Here is an 18735-nt window from a genome sequence, read left to right as displayed (position 1 = left end):
TTGGAGGTTGCTGTGAGCGTGATGCCATGGCACTCTACCCAGGGGGATAGCTTGAGGCTCCGTCTCAAAAAAAAAAAATGGGGGGGTAGTTTTTTAAAAAGTCCTATATCATCATTGTAGATCTTTGTGCCTTTTTATTTTAAAAACGTTTATTAGCACCTATTAATTTCCAAAAGTTGTCCTTGCCACTCAGATGACAGACTTATGAGAGCTGTTTCTGAGGAATATGTTATTCATACTTACCATACAGGTGTGGCTGAAAACAATGATTCTTGAAGGTCTGCTTGGGGAAAACAACCAGTAGTAACTGGTAAAGTATTTAGAGTGACTTTTCTGTGGTATGGGCACTCACACTGTGCCAGGAGGGTTGCTCGGTGCTGCTGTTGAGTTAATTCTCTAATTAGCTACAAGTCTGTGTGCCAGTGTGGAGTGGATGCCATGAGTGCCAGGAAGTGCTTTCACCAACAGAACATCCAGGATGTGGAACTACTCATGTTCATAACCTCTTCTTGTCTGATCTTGCAAAATGTCAGAAGGTTTGTATGAAAAGGCTGAGTGCCTCATAAATCTTTAAAACTTTGATGCAAGTTTGGAAAAAATTAAGGAAAAACAAAGAATAATTTCAGCCATCTTCAATGAGCATTTAAAAGCTGAGAAACAGACTAAGAATATCTATGGAGCAAAGTGCTCTTCACTTTAACGTAGTAGCCCCAAAGACAAGTTTGCATTACTTTAAAGTATATCTTGAAGCCTGTGTACAATTATGTCAGGGCACATTTAACTACTAATACATGTGAATATAAATTTGCCTCTATGAACATTAACATAGTTGAAAAATGACAGTGATAAAAGTTAACACTAAGTATAGTACTTACTATGTACTGGGTACTATTGAGACAATAATGAATTCAATCACTTCAATGATCCTTTGAGTTAGCAACCACGATTATTCCCATTTTACAAGGAAGGAAAGGGAGAGTGAGGCTTACTAGTCCAAGGTCACACTTCTTGTGAGTGGTAGAGGCAGTGTTTGGACCCAAGGATCAGTCCCCAGGATTAATGATGGTAACTGTGATATTATTTTGCCACATAGGTAAGAGAGTCAGTATTAATTACTGAACCCAGAACATCTTTTAGCAGAGTCTGTTAGTATTACGTGGATGTTTACACCCAGAAATGTGTTAGGAAAAGATAAAAGTGTTTACTGTTGGTTCAGGAAAATGCTACCTTTGAGGTACTTATTTACCGGTATCTTAAAGCCTTCAAAAAGCTTTCAATAGTGACTCAGATTGTGTTTAACCAAATTATTACCAACAATGAAACAGCAGACCTTGGGACAGTTCATGACCAATCACAAGACATAAGGCACACCCTGATGATTTTATTTACTTTGTAAGGGCATAAAAATTAAAGGCAGTGTTAGCTACATTTTCTTCTGCACCTAGAGTTTAAACTTTGAGTAATTTTGATGAAAACCATTTAGTATTTTTATCGTAAGGGGACTTTACAAGTAGAGATCTTTAAGAAGATTTTACGTGATTTTAAAAATTAACTTAGATGTTTGGGATTTGTATTGTTGCATTCTTATTGTTTGGCACATCAAAAGGTAAGATCAATAATTTATAATAACTTTTTAAAAAATAATGAGTATATTCACATCCAAATGTAATTGACATGAACTTTACTCTTGAGACATTACTATTTTCATTCTAAAGAAGTGTTCTATATTCATGGATATACTTGAAATACTGGCTTTTTTTATATTTCTATTTATGTAATTAATTTCTATACATAAAATTGTCTAAGGAAAAATCCGCTTTTAATACTGAATGAATCTGATAGCATATAGGAAGCATCTATGTTCGATAATACATAAGTTGCTAGGCAGTCTTGAATTGGGTTCCTAGCTCTGCCAGTTGCTAGTCTTATAGCCTTGCACATAAATTATCCATTAAAATCTCAATTTCTTCATCTCTAAGATGGGTATGTAATAGTAAGTGGGAATATATACAAATTCCCATTTCAGTACCTGGCTCATAGTACATGTTCAATAAATGTTTTAAAAAATGAATGAATTACTAATGTTGATTGGAATGTCCTTGTTTTTTTTGTTGTTGTTGTTGTTTGTTTGTTTGTTTTTTCATTTGGGTCATGGTTTTTACAGGAATAGTGGTCTTTGGACTTTTTTATATATTAACTCAATATTCATTGGCATGCATTCTTTATGTTGTGGACTCCTTATACATTGCTAACTATGGAGGGGTTACTGGTTTTGTCTCTTCTTACCACCCTTGGTTTGATAGTAAACCTTTAAGCAAACATTGAAGCTAATTAGTTTATTTCTTTTAACCAAAATAGAATCAAATAATTTTAATGTCGCAAGGTGGTAAGAAGTTACATAGGCAGACCCAACCCTTTCTTTTAAAGAATCATGCAATTTCTTAAGAAAGTAGGGTGGTAAGAAGACAGTCATCAAGTCTAATATTGAGTTCAGCTTGTTTAGATCCTGAATCTACTTGGGTCTGAATCCTGGGTCAGCGATCTGGTAGTTGCTTACCTTCAATAGGTACTTAACTTTTTTGAGCCTCATTTTTTTATATGTAAAAATAAGACAGTAATGAATAATCTCATAGGGTTGTGTAAATTAGATAAGTTCCAAGTTGAGTATCTTTAATTCAAAAATTCAAAATCTGAAATGCACTAGAAGCCAAAATTTTTTGTGTGCTAAGATTATACCACAGGTAGAAAATTCCACACATAAGCACTTAACACACATTGTGATGCACAAAATTGCTTAAAAATACTGTATAAAATCACCTTCAGACTATGTGTATGTCTATAAGGTAAAACATAAATGAATTTTTTTCTCATAACTGTAGTGACTTGCGCATAAATGAATTGTATGTTTAGATTTGGACCTCATCCCCAAAATATCTCATTATGTATATGCCAATCTTCTAAAATCTGAAAAATCCAAAAATCTGAAACACTGCTGTTTCCAAGCATTTTGGATAAGAGCTATTAAACGTGTAATTCATGTAAAATGCGAAGCATAGGAACTTGGACTTAACAGACATAGTAATAGTTTGCAATCGATAAATGTTATCTCTTGCTTTCACAGATGAAGACAGCAAAGCACAGAGAAGTTCAGTGTGCAAAGTCTTGGTGCTAGCTGGTGGCAGTGGCCAATCTTTGAGTGTTTTTTAGTCCCTGACACCCAGCTCTCTATGGGATAAAAACAGAGACAGAGCTCTGTTTAGTTTTCGTATCTTTCAGGAACCATGCTCTGTTTTGCTTGATTCTCCTGCCGTAGGACAGCCCTGACTGAGTACTGAAAGCACTCAGACTGGTGAGAGCATGATTATGAAATGGGCGAGGTCTGCCTTGATCTGCTATGACATAGTCTTTAAAGCCATAAACGCACATGAGATCCCCAAGGGAAGGACTGTAAGGAGGGAGGAGGAAGTCTTAGGATATTTCCTCATTAGAAAATCAGGACAATGACAGCAAACCAGCAAAGAAGACTGCCAAATACTCAGTGAAGTAGGAGACCCAGAAGAATGTGGCATCCAGGAAGTCAACTTAAGATGAGAGAGAGAATAGCAGTTTGTGTGAGGCAGGGAATGATCTAGTAGAGAGGAAGATAATTGGTGCAGCAGACGAAATAGACGCATGTATTGGTGAGCATTCTCCCTCGGTAGGTGAGAGAAGATGGAGTTGGGTGTGTAGTACACAGGAGCAAGGTTGGCCTTTGTGGGAGGCAAAGATAGTTCATCTCTTATGAACAGAGAGGAAGCAGAGGAGATGGGCAGGCATATACAGGTACCTGGATAGATGCTCTGGGAGGTGGTGGAAGCTTTGTTCTGTTTTCTTATTGAAACAGGAAACAAGGTCATCCATCAAGAGTGTTGATGGGGATTTAAGGAGAGAAGAGGAGCCTGGGAAAATGAGCGACTTAGGCAAATCTGGTATTATCGCCAGCAACTTTAGTGTCTACTTTAGTACCCATGAATTCAAAGTAAGTCAACAAGGTATGTGACTTTCTCCAGGTATATTCAACCGCCCAAGTGCAGGCAGAAAGTAGATGAAGTATTGAATTTAACCAGAGTTGTGGTTAAGCAACGTGAAGCAAAAACAGCAGTGATGTCCAAGATGTACACAAAAAGAGTGGTTATGATTGATGAGATTTAAACTGAGTAAGAAGGGAATTGAGGAGAGAGATGGCTGTATAATTATATAAAATTTAGGTAAAACCCACATTTCTACCCCACACACATATCCATTACACAGCTTCCATAAATTAAATAACTGACTCTATATCACATTTGTATTATTACCTGTATCTATCTCATCTATGATATTTATAGCCAAGTCCATTTGCATCCAGTCTTCTGGTACCTAACACATATGCTAATAACTTCCAAATTTAGTATCTCCAGCTGAACTTCTCTCCTGAATTCCAGTATCTTATCTGCAACTACCTCTGTACCATCTCCACTTAGGTGTGTTATTCATATGGAATTTATATATCCACATACTGACCTTTCAATATCTTCCCCTACATCTGTTTCTTCCAAAGATTTCTCCATCCCAATTAATGATAACTCCAGACCTCCAAGTGCTCCAGCCGTAAAGCTTAACCTCATTTTTGACTTTTCTTTCTATCATACCTGACTGCCAATTTGTCAGCAAATCCTTTTGTATACTTCTTCAAAATATATGCAGAACCTGACCACTTATAACCACCTGCACACCTACCTCCTGGTCTTGTGTATAGTTTGTTAGGATGTCCTCCCCACTGGCCTGTCTCCCTCTATCCTTGCTCTGCATCAATCTAGTCTCCCCCCAGAAGCCAGCCTCAGTCAGTCCTTGGCACGTGTCTGCTCAGAGCCCTCCATGGCTTCTCATCTCATTTCAGAGTAAAACCCCAAGTCCTTCCAGTGCCCTCTAAGATGCCACATGCTTTACTTCTATTCCCTCTCTAGTGTCATTCCCTGCTACTTATTCACCATCCCTTATTCAAACTCCTTGAGGCCAGTACATTCTAAAATTAAGATTTCTTTGTGGATGTTAGAAAAATGCCATGACAAATATGTATGTATGGCATGTACATGTAACACCAGAAGGACCTGGGGGAGATCTCCACATACAACCACATGATTGTCACTGTGGTAAAATTTCTAGCCATTCAAATTAAGTGGGACAAAGACTATAAATAGTCTTAGGTCAGTTTTTTGCTTCCAAATGAATTACTGCAAACTAGAAAACGAGTGAATGAAGTAATAAAAACCCGGCTTTTTCTCGCAGAGATTTTGAGATTGTGGAATAAGGTGTTTCCCTTTTGCCTTTCCTCGTTCCCTGGTCCTAATCAGGGTGGCTTCCTCATAATTCTTCAATAATAGGCTTCCTACTTCCTTATAGAGTCTTGTGTTTTACTTCCCTCCGCCTGAATGGTGTTCCCCCCAGATATCCAAATGGTTTGCTCCTGGCTCCCTCTTAATTCAAAGCCCACATTCTCAATGATGTCCCTCTGGTTACCCTGATTGAATTGCAGACCCTTCCTCACCTAAACACACTCACACCTTTATCCTTTCAATGCTTTATGCTTCTCCCAGCATCATTGTTATTTAACATAGGCCATGTGTTATTTATTTATTATCTGTCCCCACATTTCCTACTAGACTATGAACCCCATGAGGGCTAGGACTATTTTTTCCACTATTGAATTCCAGTGCTAACTATATCTGGCAAATGATGGGCACTCAAACAAATAAATATTTCTCAAAGAAATTATTGAATCTATTTGCCAGCTTTTCTATGTCATTGGAAAAGGCTGCTAACCATAAGAGAGAAAAATGACTCCTTTAGAAAGTGGAAATTAAGAAAATATGAACTAATGTGCCAATTTGCATGATTTCTTAACCAATTAAAACTAGTTGCTTCTAATGTGCTATATATCAAATCTTTCCTTAAAGAAATCTTGGGCCAAAGAGGAAATAAAACATTTTAGCAGCAGAATATATTCAAATATGTTGACTCAAGAACTAAAGAAACTAGAAAAAGGACAAGGAAGGTTGATGGAAGAAGTTAATTAATAAAAATAAAGGTTGAAGTTAATGAATTAGGAAAACAGGAAAAAAATACAATTGAGTTGATAAATCTACATGACAGTTGCTTAATAAAACTAATAAAATAGAAAACCATGAGGACAAATTTAAATATAGTGAAACAACCTCAGATGTAGGAGAAAGTTAAAATGGCTATACTTTGCATAAATTTATGCTAACAGAATTAAAATTCTAGATGCAAATCTTACTCCTTACACCAAAATAAACCCCAGAGGGGTAAACATTTAAAAGTAAAATATGAAACAACAGAAAATGAAGGAAAAGAGTAAAATTATTAATAAGTAGTCTTGGAATGAGGAAGGCTTTTCTGAAGAAGGTAAAACCACTAAGCCATTAAGAAAAAAGATTGATAATTTTGATTGCATAGAATGCAAAACTTCTTTAGGAAAAAAGTGAAATAAATAAAACAAATATACAAACAATAAACTGGAGTATATTTTTCAGATATCTGACTTTAAGGGAGACAAATTTCTCTATTTTTCTTAGAATGTTTACAAGTAAATAAGAAAGAGCAAATTTTAGAAAAATACGGAACACAAAGATCTTATCCATAGAAGATATGCAAATGGGCAGAAATGCACCAAGAGATATTCTAACTTTCTGGTAATTGAAGAAATGCAAATTAAAATAACAAAAGGGTTTCATTCTGGGGGAGCATGTAGGTTTCCAATTATAGTGGCACATATAAAAACTGAAACCTACATGCCCTTCCACTGTGAATTTCATTGTTTTTTTCAGTGATTTACTCTTCCTCCCTATAAGATCATTACACGTGATCACCTCTGGCACCACAGAACATGGGAAAGAATATGCCAAGTCTGGACTCCTTTCAGAGCCTCTGCGTGGTTCAGCTGTGGCATCCTTTTCCTCTGCCCAAGAGTAACATATACAGAACAAAGCCTACTCCTTTAGTCTGGATCCTGCAATGAGAAAACTGGTAAATCAGAGGCAGAGCCAATCTAAAACCATTCTAGCCAAAATATAACATGAACAAGGAATAAACCTTAGTTTTTATAAGCCTGTGAGACTTGGGAGCTATTTGTTATCACAAACATATTCTATAAAAATCTAAGATACCTCCCAATCCCACTTAGAAATAGAATAACTTGCATAATGGTTCCCCTTTTCCCCTGCCACTTTTTTTTTCTTTTTTTTTTTTTGAGACAGAACCTCAAGCTGTCCCCCTGGGTAGAGTGCTGTGGCATCACAGCTCACAGCAACCTCCAACTCCTGGGCCAAGTGAGTCTCCTGCCTCAGCCTCCCAAGTAGCTGGGACCACAGGTGCCTGTCACAGCGCCCGGCCATTTTTTTTTTTTTTTTTGGTTGTAGCCATCGTTGTTTGGCCGGCCTGGGCTGGATTCGAACCCACCACCTTAGGTGTATGTGGCTGGCGCCTTAGCCACTTGAGCCACAGGTGCCAAGCCTCTCCTGCCACTTTATAGCAATGTAATATTTCACCTAGATCATCAGTTTTTCTAAGTCTTCCTTTCTTCATATATATGGCAGATAGGGGTCAATCTGTTTTTGGTATTTAAATTATTATTAATAAGACAAAGAAGACTGGGCATCATTTGGTAAAGAAGTACTCTTTTTTTTCCTTTTTGTCATTGTGAAAGTAAGTTGTATCTGTTATTGAAAATTTGACAATATAGATAATATAAAGAAGAAAATTCTTTGAAAACCACTGTGATGTCACTATTGTCAATATTTTGGTACACTTTCTTTGAATTTTTTCCCCCATTAAGAAATATCACTATGTATTCTTCATAAACATTTTCAGTGCCTTCATAGTATTTCTCAGTACCATAATTTTAAAACTATATCTTTTGTTATTGGTCCCATTTCCATTTTATAGGAAATGTTATTTTTTAAAGAGCCATCATATAGCTGGGCACAGTAGTTTACACATATAATCTTAGCACTCTTGGGAGGCCTAGGTGGGAGGACTGCTTGAGCTCAGGAATTCCAGACCAGCCTGAGCAAGAATAAGACTCATCTCTACTAAAAATAGAAAAACTTAGGCAAGGGTTGTGACAGGCGCCTATGGTCTCAGCTACTTGGGAGATGGATAAGGTGACCAGATTTTAACATTGGTAAAATGGGACACCATTGATGGGGGTGGGGGTGGGGTCTTCTTAATTAAGAATTTGGTCTATGTGGAGCAACAAAAATTTTCATAGAACGCAAAAATAGTGTCGTAATATATATTTTTAAAATTTCAACATAAGTATAATTTACAAATATAAATACATTAAAAAAAATTATGTATAGGGCAGCGCCTGTGGCTCAAAGGAGTAGGGTGCTGGTTCACCTGGGCAACCTTGCCTAGGAGGGGAGTAGAGAGTTTACACTAGCCTTTTCATTTCCAAATGAAGTTACATTAACCTCTTCATTCCCAAATGGAGTTACATTAACCTTTTCAGCAGCCAAAAACCGTATATTCCCTTCCCGTTGTCCCGCTGTTCCCTAGCTTGTCGTGCATTCTTTCCAAAAATTGGGACTTTTTAAAAACACAGCAGGATGCAGGACAAATTGTTAAAAATCAGGACTGTCCTGCCAAAAGCCGGACATCTGGTCACCTTAGAAATGGAGCCTGGAGGATTGCTTGAGCCCAGGAGTTTGAGTCTGCTGTGAGGTAGGCTGATGCCATGGCACTCTTAACCTGGAGCAACAGAGTGAGACTCTGTCCATCCCATAAAAAGAACCATAAATCTATTAATTTCCTTTTAAGTGGCTTTAATAACTATGATATTGCTCAGTCTGCTTTATCACGTCTAGTTTCCTCAAATTTTATACTCTCCCTGTGAGGAACATAGTGGCAAATAACTGGCAAATTATAAAAATAGAAAGAATAGTTATAAAAATATTCATTTCAGATTCAAAACTCTCTTCAATGGCGTGAATAATGTAGTTGATAACCTGGAAGGAAAAAATAAAGTCACCCGGATGTTCTAGGAAAAGCAGAAGTCTGTATTAGAAAGATATGATCCAAATGTGAAATCAATGGCTCAAATTAGAGCAGGATGGATTCCAGGCAGGAGAAATGTTAAGAAGCTGCAATACACTGGGGGTATAGAAGAAGGTACATGTCCTTTCAACAAGAGAATAAAAAAAGGCAACTAGAGAATCCGGGAAAATGAAAACAGCACACAAAAGACATGATCCAAACAGGAAGTAAACTAAAATGACATTGATCCTGAGTGATCCCAGTATTAAAAAGAGAATTCATTTGCATAGTCTCCTTTGAAGGGAAGCGGTGTCTGAACAACAGAGGTGCAGAGCAAGGACTGTAATTACAGCATCCTGGTTGGCTGAAGGCAAAAATATTTAGTCATAATAATATAAGTTCTGCTTATTGATTTGAAACTTTTTAGAGCCTGCCTACAGACAAAACGTGGAAAGCTTAATTATGATGGTAGAACAAAGTCTGAATATCGTCAGTCTCAGCATGTGAAAGTGAAAGTGTGGCTGCCAGAGCTTGGAAAATGAAGGGAGGAAGAGAGAGTGAGTCAGGATCCCCAAAAACTTCCTTTCACAAGGGTGGGGAGTCAAGTTATAAGGAATATGAGACATGGATCAAAAATAGAGTATTATTTAAATTATCAACCGAAGCCAATAAAAACAGAGTAATTAACTATATTGGACTTCCTCCAGGACATGCTGGGTTAGGAAGTTGCCTCTCAGCTTCAAGCCATCATTCAGGCTGAGCTCTGCTAGGGCTGGGATACAGCCAGGGCTGTCCTAACAATTGCAGTGTTTGGTTTTGTTCTGTTTTTTTTTTCTTTATATTGTGCCAAGTCTCAGAAAACTCATTGTGGATTTGATTTGTATTTCCACAATGATTAGTGATTGAACATGTTAGCCTGAAAAACATCTACTCAGGTTCTTTGCCTATTTTTTTAATTTGTTTATTTGCTTTTTTGCTACTGGGTTGAATGAGTTCCTCATATGCTTTTTTCACAGATGTAGAAAAAAACAATCTTATAATTCATATGTAATCACAAAAGACTCCAAATTATCAAAACCATTTAGGGAATGAAGAACAAAGCTGGAGGCAGCAGTACACTTCCTGATTTAAAACAATATTACAAAGCTATAGTAATAAAGACAGTCTAATACTGGCATAAAGACAAACACAGAGACCAAAACAGAGAGCCTGGAAATACCCTCATGCATATATGGTCAACTACTCTTTGACAAGGGTACCAAAAATATACCATGGGCAAATGCTAGTCTCTTCAGTAAGCTGTGCAGAAGGCCAGGCATGGTGGCTCATGCCTGTAATCTTGGCACTCTGGGAGGCCTAGGCGGGTAGATCGCTTGAGCTCAGGAGTTTGAGACCAGCCTGAGCAAGAGTGAGACCTTTAGAAAAACTAGCCAAGCATCAGGGTGGTCACCTGTAATCCCAGCTACTGGGGAGGCTGAGGCAGGAGGATCTCTTGAGCCCAAGAGTTTGAGGTTGCTGCCAGCTACAATGATGCCATAGCACTCTACCTAGGACAACAGAGTAAGACTCTTATCTCAACAACAAGAAAAATGGTGCAGAAGAATGGAATTGAACCCATATGTTATACACAAAACTCAAAATGGATTAAAGATTTAAATTTAAGACCTGAAAAATTCTAGGAAAAAAGCGGAGGGAAATAGCTCCTTGACCCAAGTCTTAGTGATGATTTTTTAGATGTGACACCAAAAGCACAGGCAATATAATTAAAATAAATGGGACTACATTAAGCTAAAAAGCTTCTGCACAGCAGGATAAATAATCAAGAAAATGAAAAAGCAACCTTCAGAATAGGAGAAAATGTCTGTAAGTTATAAAGAAGGAGTTGATGTCCAAAATTAAAGACTTTACCTCTCCGGGTGGAATACACAGCCTCACTCTGGGCCTGGTTCCTGTACTATTGACACTCCATCTTTTTGCTGCAGGAAAAGAAGTTTGCTATGACAGGGTAGGGTGTTTTAAGGATGATTTACCATGGACTGGGCCTTTTTCAAGAGAGTTGGCAGGTTTACCCTGGTCTCCAGAGAAGATAAACACTCGCTTTCTGCTCTACACTATATATAATCCCCAAACCTATCAGGTAAGCAAACTTGCTCCCTTCGCACATATATTATTCCATAACATAAGATGTAGCTATAGATACAGAAAACAGATACAGTAACCTATTCTGGCATAAACTATTGTCTTAAAGGAAAATATTTCTTTTGATCATTGTGATGCAAAATTTGTCTTAGTATTTAAATGTGAAGATCTCTCTGAATATGTTGCTTTCGTATGCAGAAAATTTGATATTATGTTCAGTTAACATACTGATTGAAAGCTTTCCATGTGTAAAATTGTGAATTAGCAACAGTGCCTATTATATGTTGAATTAAGTAAACAAGACAGTGTCTTAAATTTTTTATGTTAAGGGAAATGAGGTCTGTAAACAAATACCTTTATTGCAGCACAAATTATGACCTGTGGTATAAGAGGCAGATAAAAAGAACTCTGGGAGCACAGTGAAGAAGGACTTACCTTCACCTTGGGGCTGTTGGTGGGACCAGGAAAGCCTTGGAAGAGGACAAGTATTTGAGGCATACCCTGAAGGATGGGCAGGATTCTCACAAGCAGCGTCAAGCAGGGACATGGCAGGAGATGGCATGAACACAAAGGGGACGAACTGTCTGATGAGTGACAACAGGCTGAGTTCTGTTGGGGACAGGGAGGAAGGCCTCCAGAGTACAACTGGAGAAAGTAGTGTAGGGACGAATTGTATAATTCCTTCCTATGGAGTCTGTACTTCACCCTGTGAGCCAGGAGGCCCCACAGAGAGCTTTTAAGAGATGCTTTAGGCTGCAGCAGTGCCTGGAGCTGGAAGATGGTAAAGGTGACTGCAGGGCTGTTTAGAACTGTGCTGTCCAACACAGTAGCCACTAGCTACGTGTAACTATAAAAATTGCCGTTAAATAAAATTTGAAATTCGATTTTTCAGCCACATCAACCACATTTCAGGTCTTTAGATTTTCTCCTTTATTAAATTCCTCAGTGGCTTTTGTGACAATAGAGGGTGCTCGGACCCCACGATACTTGTCCGATTGCTACTTTGGGGATCACACACAGGTCGCACTTCTTCAAACTATTCTCATTATAAGGAAAGACTAAACAAACATCTACTAAATTCCCTCTAATAGGGTTTTCTGATGTAGAAACAGGACTATTGTTGATATTTGAGGGGCTCCAGCAGGGTCTGAAAGAGTTGGAGCGAGTGAACATCTGGATTCTTTTAGACACATAGATGGAATGATGTTTTTGCACTTGAATTGTATTATTTAGCAGAAAAGAGCTTCCTAGAAGGCCTGAATGCAACAGGTTTCATTGACTGCCTTAGCAAATCCCACGTTTGGTTTGAGCCCTGTCAGCAGAAAACACTACAACTAGAGCACAACTGGAGCGCTCCTGGTTGTGGTCAAGTTCTCAACTTCAACAACTGTGTGGGTTTGAATCTTGACTTCAGAACTCATTAGCTGCAGGACTTTGGGGTGAACTACTTCACCTCTCACTCTCTCCCTTTTCTAACTTGTAAAATTAGTACTTGCCTACTAGTCTTAAGGGGGTTAAATGAACTCCTCAATAAAGTGCTTAGAACAACAGCCAGCAAATAGACAGGAGTTTAGCTGTTATAATTACTGTGTAAGCCAAGTTATGATCCTCAGAGTCATTAGTTCACAGTCTTGGACTGGGAAGTAAATTGTATGATTAATTGGCATCATTGTTAAATACAGGTCGCTAGTAATAGGCTCTTTGTTTCAATTGTGTAAGTATATAAATATGTTCCTTTCTAGTTACGAGAATCTCTGTTGTCAAACTTGTTATTTGCTGATTGTTTGTTCCAATGAAATTGATTATATTTGTGTCTTTGAATTTTTTTAATAACAAAATCACTTAAATTTATAAGATTCTAACATCTTTAAGAGTTTGGCAAGTGCATTAATGTACATAGTTACCATTCAATAAAAATAAAAAAATAAGAGTTTGGCTATAAAAGTAATCCATCATAATATAAGAAATATATCAAAGGATATATTTCTAATTATATAAAAATTAACTTTAGTATGTGTATTTCATGTGATGAGATTCTAACCTTTATGTCTTACTTATAAAATGAGGTGGACAAACTCTATTTTTGTAACACTTGAAGCATGCTTCTAAGCTTCAAGTAAGATAATTTTCATAAATTATATTGACAACTGGGAAGAACTGTACAAAAGTAAAGTTTACTGAAGTTCTGATTTAAGCTTCCCCATATTGTCTACTAAGCATTAGTCCAAAAATCAAATATTTTTCCTTTGTATATTGCATTTTATAATGCGTTAATAATTTTTGGTACTCTTACAACACACAGTAGTAACTATTTCTTTAGTAAAAATGTATTAAAGAAGGTTGTTAAAAATCAAATTTAGCAAAAAAACTTTTGAGCAGCTTTAGAATAAGCCTACTAAATATTAAATAATTTTTAATTATTATTTTACCTTACTGTCTTTCCATTTGAAAAAGGAGATCAGTGCAGTTAATTGGTCAACTATCCAAGCCTCACATTTTGGAACAGACAAGATCACCCATATCAATTTGCCTGGATGGAAAACGAATGGCAAATGGCAAAGAAACGTATGCAATGTATGATGAAAATAAATTCTTCACACTGGCATGAATGTTTGTGTTTAACGTGAATGTACTTCTAAGGTCTTAATGCATACCCTTGGACAGCCTCCATTTGGTTGTTTTCATTATCCATGCTCCAAGGCATCAAATGACTTATCCATGTTCCATTTATTTTTATTTATTATAAATTGCATAGATTATCACGGGAGCATATTCTTATAATCATTCTTTGGTAAATTCTACCCTTGAGAAAAAATTAAATGGTACAATCAATTTCTCATTTAATTTAAGGGAAAAAAAATTCCCCAGTTAACTCCATATAGATTGCTAATATCATAAGCAATTAATTCTTTATTAGACCATATAGTGAAGATAATTTTGGTTTCTATCTCATTGAGTAAGTTATATATGTATATTTCACAAATATATAAACTTATTTATATATATACTTACATATATACATATATAAACTTATGTATACACATATATAAACATATGTAAATAAGTTTATATATGTATATATTTATACATATCTATGTGTGTGTGTGTGCATTGGTTAGAACAGAGACTAACATATAGTAGATTCTCAATTAATACATAATAATATTTCTTACTATAGAATTAAGTCTTGAGACACTTTGGTTTTCTTTAACACTGATTTCTTTAATTTTCATAATATATCTTTGTACCAGGCATTGCTACAAGTAGAAGATACGAACTGCATTAATGTAGACTGGATTAATGGTTCCCTGGAATACATCTGTGCTATAAACAATCTACGCGTTGTGGGTGCAGAGGTGGCTTATTTTGTTGATGTTCTCATGGTAAGAAGAGTTATTTTTAATTTTATTAAATTGGTTTTTGATTGTAGCACCCAGAATTTCAGACAATTTTGTGTCCTTTTTATTTGCTTAAACAAGCGCTCTACATGTGACATAACCATTTGAACATAGTAGCCAGAAAAGGAAAGAAGAGCCTGTGGTTACGCTCATCACCACTTGGTGGCAGTGTGTCCACACAGGCTCGTCACCAAAATGCTCCTCCCACCCCCCACCAAGGTCACTGCCTTGGTCAGCGTGTTGGACCATTTTGGTTAGTTTTGTAAATCTATCCTTAATGATCACAAACTGTTTCCATCTTATGAATGCTATATGTTTAGAACATGAAATTCACTTTTCCACAAAAGGAGGGTTCTATGGCAGCCGATTAGTTAAGTCTATAAGCCAGTCCATACACAAGTATTTAACCTACATACTTTCTAAGAGAATAAAATAGATCTTGCTATTTATGAAGGCTATACCCTGAGACGTTTACGAATCTCCAAATGTAGATTGTAGAAAGTAATTCCCCACCTTGAAATGCAGTGAAATAAAATCTAAAGATGTATAACCCTTCCAGATTTTTAAGAAGGGTTCATACAGTCATTCAACAAATATTTTACTTTACACTTGCTGTGGGTTGGACACTAGTGAGCAAGACAGTGTTTCTTCTGTGACAAAGAATACATCCTAGTAGGCAATGGAAGCAAACAATAAATAGATGAACAAGAAAGTGTCAGCTAGGGGGCAAGTACCAGGAAGAAAATGCAGTAGGGTGGAAAGTGGCAGGAGCAGAAGCAAGGTGTGAGCAGCCAGCAGAGGTGACATTTGAACCTTGATCACAGTCAGTAAATAGCCAGAAGAAGGTGTCAGGGAGCCGAATATTCACTTGTGCCCCTGTGCTTACCTCTCTGTCCTCTCGTCTTGATCTGTCAGGAGCGTCTAGGGTGCAAGGAGACCTCCTGAAGTCAGATTCATTTCCTCTTTGGAGAAAAAGAAGCTGTAAGCTTTTGGGAATTTCTTCATTGAACCTGGGGCCTTGGCTGTGGGCTTTTTTAAGTCCTGTAAATAAACAATAGTGGCTTATGGGAAGATGGCAGGAGGCGTTTGCAGAAATGAAGCGAATACTGCTTGCTGAATTAAATGTTCACTGTGCTGAACACCTTGGAGGCACAGGGTGAAGAGTGGGAGAAGGTTTAGGTTGAGCAGGGTCTGGAACCCCCCTGAGAATAATAATTCAGGAGCCAGGCTTAAAGACGGAGCAGCCAAAGGAACATCTGTGTCTTTTCTCTATCTCTCTGCCATCTCATCAAGGGGTAACTAGGCCACCACACTTCCCCACCTGCACTGGTTCTGGGCTAAACAGGTGCTTGGGAATATAATATTAATTAGGGTGATGGGGAAGAAGAAGAAGAAGAAAGGGGAGGAAGGGTGAGAGCTCATCTTAGGCACCAGCGTGTATAGAGAGACAGAAAAGAAAACAGCAAATAGTAGGAGCAGTGATGGAAGTGATGCCCTGAAGGCCATGTGCCAGTCATTGACATCCATTCACATATGTAAGTGACAGAGAAAATACTCTGTGTAAAGTGGCATATATATATGTGTGTGTATATATATATATATATATATATGAAAACAACTGGTATAAAAATAGAACATTTAATCAAATGACAAATGTCTGCAAGTGCCATAAATTACTTGATTGTCACTATAATCACAACAGCCTAAAACTTAGATGAAACTAGACATGTTGCTCAGGAGCAGAATCACTGAGAGTGAAATAGGAAGCCCAGGACCTTCCTTTCCTTACAAGCACATGGATTGAACAACATTACACAAACAAATCCTTCATGTAGGAAATCCAGAAACTAGTTGAGAGGTTCCTACACCCTGGGTGAACATAAAACCATCCACATCGAAGCCAGTAGGAACATTTGAGACAACTTCTTGCCATTATTCCTACCCCTGGCACAGCATCATATGATCTGGAGGAACCTCCCAGCTTCCAGTTTCACTGTGGGGAGGAAAGAACTGAACTGAACGTACAATCTTCCAACTTTTGGGGGCTGCTCAAGGAAGTTACTCCAGTCTTGCATGACTTGGAGCACTGGTGAGACCTAGCAAGCTTTTAAAACCTGAGGGCCGGTGAGAACAGAAATGGTGGTTTGAACTAGCATGCAAGCGATTGCCATAGTCTCTTCCCTTGAAGTACAGAGTGAGTGGGCAGAAAAGCCCAGGTTCTCCTTGGGGGCAAAAGACGTACACTACTACAATTCAAAAGTTCCAACTTTTCCAGGGGCTGCCTGAGGGACTAGATTCTGTCTTAATCTGTCTTGAAGCACTGACATCATCCAACTTTCTCTAGATGACTAGGGGCTACTAAGAACAAAGACTGTGATTTTAACTAGCACAGAGATTTGAGAAGCTAGGCAAAGGTTAAGCTAGGCTGACTGATGAGAACATTATATTATTATACAGGATAAGCCATGGACACTGGAAAATAAAGAAACAGGGAAATATAGGGTGGCCATAAGTTCATGTGCAATTTAAAATAGTGTGCAGTTTTAAATTGCACACGAATTTTATGGACACCCTGTATATCCCAAATAAAGGAACAGATTCATCTCTAGAAACAGAGATAATACAAATTGCCTGACAAATAATTCAAAATAACTGTCATAAAGATGCTTGGTGAGGTCAGAACAAAGTAAGAATTTCAACAAGGAGACTGAAAATACAAAAAGTATCAAACAGATAATCTTGGACCAGAAAAATACAATAAATAGACTGAAAAATTCACTAGAGGTTTCAACAGCAGACCAGATCAAATGGAAGGAAGGATCAGTGAACTTGAAAATAGGTCACTGGAGAGTATCCAGACAGAGGAGTAAAAATAAAACAAAATAGTAAAAAAAAAAAAAAAAGCTGAGAAAGTCTAAGGGACTTACGGGGCACCAACAGGGGAAGCAACCAATGTACTATGGGAGTCTTAAGTAAGGGAAGAGGGAGAAGAAAGGGGAAGAAGGCGTATTCAAGGCAATTATGTCAGAAAACTCTCCAAATCTGGAGAGAGAAACATCCAGACCCAAGAACCCCAACACATCTCAACTAAGATGGACCCAAAGAAATACACTTAGAGGCCAAATTTTCAAATACACTCTGACCAAATTTTCAAAAGCCAAAGTCAAAGGAAGAATTTTGAAAACAGCAAGAGCAAAGCAATTTGTCACATATAAGGGAAACTCCATAAGACTGTTAATGGAATTCTCAGCAGAAACCTCAGAAATCTTGGAGGTTTGTAGAATTGAGAACAAATGGCTATTCCTACAACAAACAAAATAGACTTTATGTCAAAAAGTGCCACAGGAACAAAGGTCATTACATAAAGGTGAAAGTGTCAATTCCTCAAGAATATATAACAGTTATATATACACTTGACATCAGGGTACATAAATATATAAAACAAACATTGACAGAACTAGAGGGAGAAATAGACAGCAAGGCAATAATGGTAGGAGCTTGCTTTCAATACTGTGATTTCAATAATGGCTAGATCACCCAGACAGAAAATCAGTAAGGAAGCAGCAGAATGAAAACACCAGAGGCCAAATGAACCTAACAGACATATACAGAATATTACACCAAACAACCACAGGATATACATTCTTTTCAATTGCACGCATAATATTCTTCAGGATAGGTCGTGTTAAGTTACAATACAAAGCTTAGAAAACTCAGGAAGATTGGACTCATACCAAGTGTATTTCCCACCCACAGTGGAATGAAACTAGAAATCAATAGCAGAAGGCAGACTGAAAATTCAGTGAATATATGGCAAACAATACACTTCTTAAAAACCAGTAAGTCGAAGAATAAACCAAAAAGAAAATTAGAAAATATCTTGAGACAAGTGGAAACAAAAATACAACATACCAACACTGATGGGATGCAGCAAAAGCAGCATTAAGACAGAAGTTTAAATATCTACATCAAAAAATAAGAAAGGTCTCAAATTAACAACCTAACTTTATACCTAAAGGAACTAAAAAAAGAAAAACGTGGGTGGTGCCTGTGGCTCAAAAGGGTAGGGCACCAGCCCCATATGCCAGAGGTGGCGGGTTCAAACCCAGCCCTGGCCAAAAAC

General features: G+C 37.4%; 1 protein-coding gene across 1 annotated transcript in view; it reads left to right on the top strand.

Annotated features, from left to right (window-relative positions):
- Positions 1 to 1425: 1425 nt before the first annotated feature.
- Positions 1426 to 18735, top strand: part of PNLIPRP3 (pancreatic lipase related protein 3) — a 35525-nt gene continuing 18215 nt past the window's right edge. Inside the window, exons 1-4 of the mRNA XM_003787332.2 lie at positions 1426 to 1606; positions 11058 to 11212; positions 13669 to 13788; positions 14466 to 14597. Coding sequence (XP_003787380.1) covers positions 1558 to 1606; positions 11058 to 11212; positions 13669 to 13788; positions 14466 to 14597 — 456 coding nt within the window. The 5' untranslated portion in view covers positions 1426 to 1557. The remainder of the gene's footprint in view (positions 1607 to 11057; positions 11213 to 13668; positions 13789 to 14465; positions 14598 to 18735) is intronic.

This window comes from Otolemur garnettii, unplaced genomic scaffold (assembly GCF_000181295.1).
Source record: "Otolemur garnettii isolate 467f Iridium unplaced genomic scaffold, OtoGar3 scaffold00021, whole genome shotgun sequence".
NCBI lineage: Eukaryota > Metazoa > Chordata > Mammalia > Primates > Galagidae > Otolemur > Otolemur garnettii.
The sequence above is the reverse complement of the archived record's forward strand: the minus strand, read 5'-3'. Positions and strand labels throughout refer to the sequence as shown.